The 6,215-nt window shown below is 38.3% G+C and overlaps 1 protein-coding gene across 2 annotated transcripts in view; it reads left to right on the forward strand.

Annotated features, from left to right (window-relative positions):
• PIWIL2 (piwi like RNA-mediated gene silencing 2) overlaps positions 1-6,215 on the forward strand; it is a 105,392-nt gene that overhangs the window by 44,792 nt on the left and 54,385 nt on the right. For both annotated transcript variants that reach the window (XM_004382120.1, XM_023736632.1), the window contains exons 16-19: positions 480-584; positions 1,149-1,265; positions 1,851-1,939; positions 3,104-3,209. In XM_004382120.1, coding sequence (XP_004382177.1) covers positions 480-584; positions 1,149-1,265; positions 1,851-1,939; positions 3,104-3,209 — 417 coding nt within the window. The remainder of the gene's footprint in view (positions 1-479; positions 585-1,148; positions 1,266-1,850; positions 1,940-3,103; positions 3,210-6,215) is intronic.

Genomic DNA, 6,215 nt, shown 5'->3' on the forward strand with positions numbered 1-6,215 from the left:
TTTTTCTCCAGCTCTGTCCGGGACCCTCTATTGTGATCCCTGTCAGAGCAGTCAGTGGTGGTAGCCGGGCACCATCTAGTTGTGCTGGACTCAGTCTGGTGTGCGCTGAGAAGTCTGGAGTGGAGCAAATCCTAATTGAGATTCAGGAAACTTTTTCAGAGTTGGAGTGTCCATCCTGTTACTTTCAGTTCTCTGTCTACCTTAAAGGTCCTGTGGCTAGAGGACCCAACTAGAGTCCCCCTCAACTGCTAACTGAAAGTTGGTGGTTTGAAACCACCCAGTGGCTTCACAGAAGAAAGACCTGGTGATCTGCTTCCATAAAGATTACAGCCAAGAAAACTCTATGGGGCAGTTCTGCTCTGTCATATGGGGTTGCTGTGTGTCAGAATTGATTCTTGGCACCTAACAACAACAGTAACAGTCCCGTAAAAGCCCCCAGAGAGTTCCAAAGCCTGACCTATGCACTTTATCTCTTAAAGGGGAAGAAGATACAGATGGTTGTTTGCATCATTATGGGCACACGTGATGATCTCTATGGGGCCATCAAGAAGCTGTGTTGTGTGCAGTCTCCAGTGCCCTCACAGGTGAGTAGAGTTGGGGCATGAGGCACAGATCAAAACTACCTTCCCTTGAGACTTGGAAAAGCGGGATCATGTTTTTAAATAAGACCAAAGTAATTATTAGAAGCCAATATGTGTGGACTCTTCTAGTTTAAAGTTTCTCTTATTAGAGTAAACTGTAAATGGCAGGTAGCTCTTCATAAATGCACACTTTATTTTCCCAAATGAGTAGTTTTACTTTTTCAGAAATTGAGCCTCCAGTTGGTTTCACATGACTGGGTTCTGAGAGTATAGGCTTCACTTTGAAAGGGGAACGCTGTTTTTCCTATGGAGGTTTTTAAAAAAAGGACACTCTGTGTAAGATCCTTTTGAAACTTTCTGTTTGTTGGTTGCTTTTTTTTTTCCTGTGTGTATGTGTGTGTTCGCATGTGTTTGCACCTAGAAACCCTAGAATTAGAACTATTACTGCAAAGGGTATTATCTGCTAACTCAAGTTTCTTAAATACTTAGTATAATACTTGCTTTAGAATTAGTGTTTACGTTTTCTAAGAGGTTGATAGAGTCCTGCTGTTGGTACTTTGATTATAGGTCATCAATGCCCGAACCATTGGTCAGCCCACCAGGCTTCGGAGTGTGGCCCAGAAAATTTTACTTCAAATTAATTGTAAACTGGGTGGTGAGCTCTGGGGAGTGGATATTCCCTTGGTGAGTGATGTTGAGATATGTCTCTATTCAGTTCAGCTATCCAGAAAATCCTACCTAGAGCTATTTTCCTAATCTAGTTATCCTTATTCTCAGTGTTCACTCATTAGTCTAAATGACCTGCTGCCTGTTTTTGTACAGTCTATCATCTAAGAATGTTTTTTTACGTATTTTAAATGGTTGAAAAAAATGTTTTAATGATGCGTGAAGATTATATGAAATTCAGTTTGCAGTGTCCTTAGATAAAATTTTTTGGAACACAGTTAAACTCGTTCACTTACATACTGTCTGTGGCTGCTTTCCCACTATAATGGCAGAATTGAGCAGTTCTGACAGAGTAGGCCCATAAAACCTAACGTATTTACACTTTGACCCTTTACAGAAAAAATTTGCCAAGCCCTGCTCTAGATCTCTGACTTTGTTCATAGTATTTAAAAAATGTAAAGGTGATTGCAGTATTTCTCTTTCTTTCCCAGAACTTTTTTCCTTATATATAAAGTAAGATGAAGGTTGTTTTGAGCCTCAGATAATAATTAAAAATAGAGGGCTGTAAAACTTGTATTTTGTTGTTTTGTTTTTCTAACCTAGAAACAATTAATGGTGATTGGGATGGATGTTTACCATGACCCTAGCAGAGGTGCACGCTCTGTGGTTGGCTTTGTTGCAAGCATCAATCTGTAAGTATTACTGATAGTTTTGTTTCATTTTGTTGCCTCATTTTGATACTTAATCTTACTATAGATCCAGCAAACATCTTTTTGAGTATTATGCACTATCGTATAAAGAGTTCTAAACTCCTTCCTCCTGTGTCTTCCTCTGATACTTGTTTATGCACCCTATTTAGCAAACTTGTCACATGTGGAAGTTTGTTCCCCTGCTAGAGGATAAGCTTCTGTAGGATAGGGGCTGTCTTGTTGACATTCCCCCGCCCACCCACACCCACACCCAGAGATAGGGTTTTCTTTGTTTGTTCTGACTGTAAAAGTAAGGCATGCTTCTTGCAGATATCTATAAAAATTTAGAATATGAAACTTAACTCCTGGTTCATCTTTTATTAACAACTGCCACCAAAGGTTTGATGTATATGTACTTTCAGGTTCTCATTAACACATATGTTGTTGTGTGCTGTGGAGTCGATTTTGACTCTTAGCGACCCTATAGGACAGAGTAGAACTGCCGTATAGGGTTTCCTAGGCTGTAATCTTCACAGGAACAGATCGTCAGGTCCTTTCTCCCATGGGGCTGCTTGTGGGTTCGAACTGCCAACCTTTCAGTTAGCAGCTGAGTGCTTAACCATTGCACCACCAAGGCCCCTTATTAACACATAAAAGTGGGGTATGTGTGTGTATCTATACATACATATATATGTATGTATATGATACATATTTGCATTTGTAAAAATGGGATATTACTAATATACTGTTCCTCATCTTCTTTTATGCACTTAAAAATACATATTTTCAACCTTTTCCCATATCAGTACAAATAAATCTCAACTAATTCTTGTTAATTGCTGCACAGAATTTATTGTATATCACTATTTAACTAGTTCTCTGTAGGTAGATATATAGGTTGTTAAATTTTTTTTCTATTAGAAGCATTTTTGTGGCAAATTTTCATAATTATACATATGTTTTTGATTCTGTTGTATGTCTTAAATGTATTTTTTGCCCACATTATCACATTTTGTTACATGTAACGAATGCATTCACTAGATATTTGTTACCAACAACAAATTCGTGGGTAAAGAAGCCTGTGTGAGCTGATATTCAGATAGATCTTCCTCTGTGTGCACTTGTTCATCTCTCTCTGTCTCTCTCTTCTCCCTCTCCCTTCCCCAGCACCCTCACAAAATGGTATTCCCGAGTGGTATTCCAGATGCCTCATCAGGAGATTGTGGATAGCCTGAAGCTGTGCCTAGTGGGCTCCTTAAAAAAGTTTTATGAGGTGAGGAGAACAGAAATTCTGTAATTTCACAGTTTACCTACCTGACCACCTTAACTTTAACAGGAAGTCTGATTTAACAGGAGGAATCCCAAATCAAAGGTGGGTCTCTTAAATAGACTTAAAAGTTAGTTATTGCTGAGCAGGCAGCTCAGAGTTACTCCTTTCAGGCTTCTACTTGTGTAGATCAACTCAAAGAGCTAAATGCTTTGATTTGGTTTGGTAAGTAGTAATTATTTCCCAGGTTGTCCGCCTGATGCCTGTGGACATAATCTTCATGCTCTTATCAAGGAAGTTGAGGGTAAATTTCAGTAGCTTATGAATTTACTCAACTTTTTACGACTGTTATTAGGAGCTGACTCTTTTTAATTTTGGTTCAAGACAAATGCCTCCTTGTAAATTAACCCTAGGACTCCAAAGAATGCTAGCCATGGAGAATTAGTACGTTGCTGTCATTAAGCTGATACCAGGTCTGGAACAATGACCAAGCAAAGTACTGATTTTTGCCTTGGCCGGTACATCAAAGGAAACCTTAATAAGTGGCTTGTGTTTCATAGGGTCTGGGTTATCCTCTACCTAGAGATTAAACAGCAAGAAATTTAATAATTTCGTATGATTAAAGTCAGTCTCTAGAAATCTGTCATGTTTCTTTTTAGAATAATGTTTCCTGAGGATGGCTTGATATTGCTCAGGTATTAGAGAGTATGTTTAAAAAAAATAAATTTTTGTCCATATAATATGCTACTTTGTCACCAAGTTCTACTAGACCTTCTTTTTTCTTGCTCCTATTCTTTTCCTTCAGAGTTCTATCTGTCATTTGGGACCTAGCTCAAAGATAACTTCCATGAAGCCTTTCCCATTTTTCCCTTTCCACTCCAGAATGGTTTCTTTATGCTCCACTCCCATGGCCCTTTGTTTATAGTTCTATGTAGTAGTTATCGTATTCTGCCTTATATTAGTTATTTGTATCTTTATGTCTTCCATTGGGTTGTAAGTTAGTTGAGTAATGTTTGGTTATTGACAGCTTTGTAACACATTTTCTTAAAACTTAATGGGTAAAGCAACCATTTGTGATGTTCATGGACAGGAATTTGGACAGGGCATAGTGGAGCTTCAGTTCCTTTCCATGTAGCCCTCTTCATATGGTCTTTTCATATGACTAGTTTGGGTTTTCTTCACAACACGGTGGCTAGGTTCAGAGGGTAAACATTTCAAGAGAATGAGAAAGCCAGATGGAAGTGCCTTTTATGCCACACCCTCAGAAGTCACACAGTATCACTTTCATTGCATTCTCTTTGTTGACATAACCACAACATCTTGCCCAGATTCACAAAATGCAAAAAATCCATTGCCATGGAGTTGATTCCGACTCATAGTGACCTTATGGGACAGAGTAGAACCTGCCCCATAGGGTTTCCAAGGCCGTTATCTTTATGGAAGCAGACTGCATATCTTTCTCCCATGGTGTGGCTGGTGAGCTTGAACCGCTGACCTTTCAGTTAGCAGCCAAGCATTTAACCACTGTGCCACCAGACCTCCTCCTGCCCAGATTCATGGGGAGGGGAATAGATCCGACCTTCTAATGAGGAAGTGGTGAGGTTCTGGAAAAACATGCAGGACTGGAGATAACACTGTGTCTCTTATTGGAAAACAGTCTGTCACAATCACAAGCACTGTCTTGACTACTTTTATATTCTCTATAGTGCCTTGTACTAGTTGACACTCTTCTTGTTGAATTACATTGAGTTTCTAGTGTTTAGCTCTGTTCTAAGTCAAATAACACCATTTTGGTTTTTGTTTTTTTACCTGAACTATGAACTTAAGTACTGTTTGTTAAGTCCTGTTGAACCAGGTCATAGACAAAATTGATCTATGTATTTCTAAATTTAGAATAAAACAAAAGTATCTAAATACTTTCTGAGTCAAAAGGTTTCATTTAACTCAAGGGCTTACTATTATTTTAGTCCTATGCAGCTTTTTCCATTTCTTCAGCTGTTCTGCATGTGACAGAAGGAATCTTCATGTTTAGACTATTTGATCATGTCTTTCCCCTTATCCTAATTCCCCAGTGGCCCCAAAACAAATTTAGTTCTTAGGTTTTAAGTTTCTGACTACCTCCAGATTCCCAAATTTTATCTACCCCTAAGAATGACAGTAGCTACCAGTCATTCCAATACCTACAAAAGATTATCTTCTTGCACATTTTCATCCCAGTTCAGATCAATATTTGGTATTCCAGGGCCCATCTTCTCCATTCTACATCTTTTGTTTGTCTTCTGGACTCATGTTCAATGATAAAACTTATGCTTATCATTTTTCTTGGATAGTTGGCTTCTACCTCTTTTTAGAAAATTTTGTTATGGAGAAAAATATATTAGAAAACATTTGCCATTTCAACCATTTTTACGTATACCATTCAATGACATTAATTATATTCACCATGTTGTGCAGCCATCACTGCTGTTTCCAAATTTTTTCATCACCCTTAAATGAAACTCACTACCCCTTAAATAATACCTCCCTATCCCCATCCCACCCCTGCCCTGGTAACTACTAAACAGCTTTGGTCTCTATACGTTTTCCTATTCTAGGTATTTCATTTAAGTGAGATCTTATGATATTAGTCCTTTTGTGATTGACCTTCTTCACTCAGCATAATGTGTTCAAGGTTTATCCATGTCGTAGCATATATCAGAACTTCATTTCTCTTTATGGTTGACTAATACTACATTGTATATATATACCACATTTTACTTATCCGCTCATCTGTTAATGGACATTTGGGTTGTTTTCACCTTTTGGCTGTTGTGAATAATGCTGCAGTGAACACTGGTGTACAAATATCTGTTTAAGTACCTGGTTTTTCTGGAATATACCTAGGAATGAATTACTGGGTCATATTGTAATTCTATATGTTAACTTTTTGAGGAATCACCAAACTGTTTTCCACTGGGGCTGTACCATTTTACCATCCCACCAGCAATAGATGAGAGTTGCAGTTTCTCCAAC

This window comes from Trichechus manatus, unplaced genomic scaffold, assembly GCF_000243295.1.
Source record: "Trichechus manatus latirostris isolate Lorelei unplaced genomic scaffold, TriManLat1.0 scaffold00090, whole genome shotgun sequence".
NCBI classification, from domain to species: domain Eukaryota; kingdom Metazoa; phylum Chordata; class Mammalia; order Sirenia; family Trichechidae; genus Trichechus; species Trichechus manatus.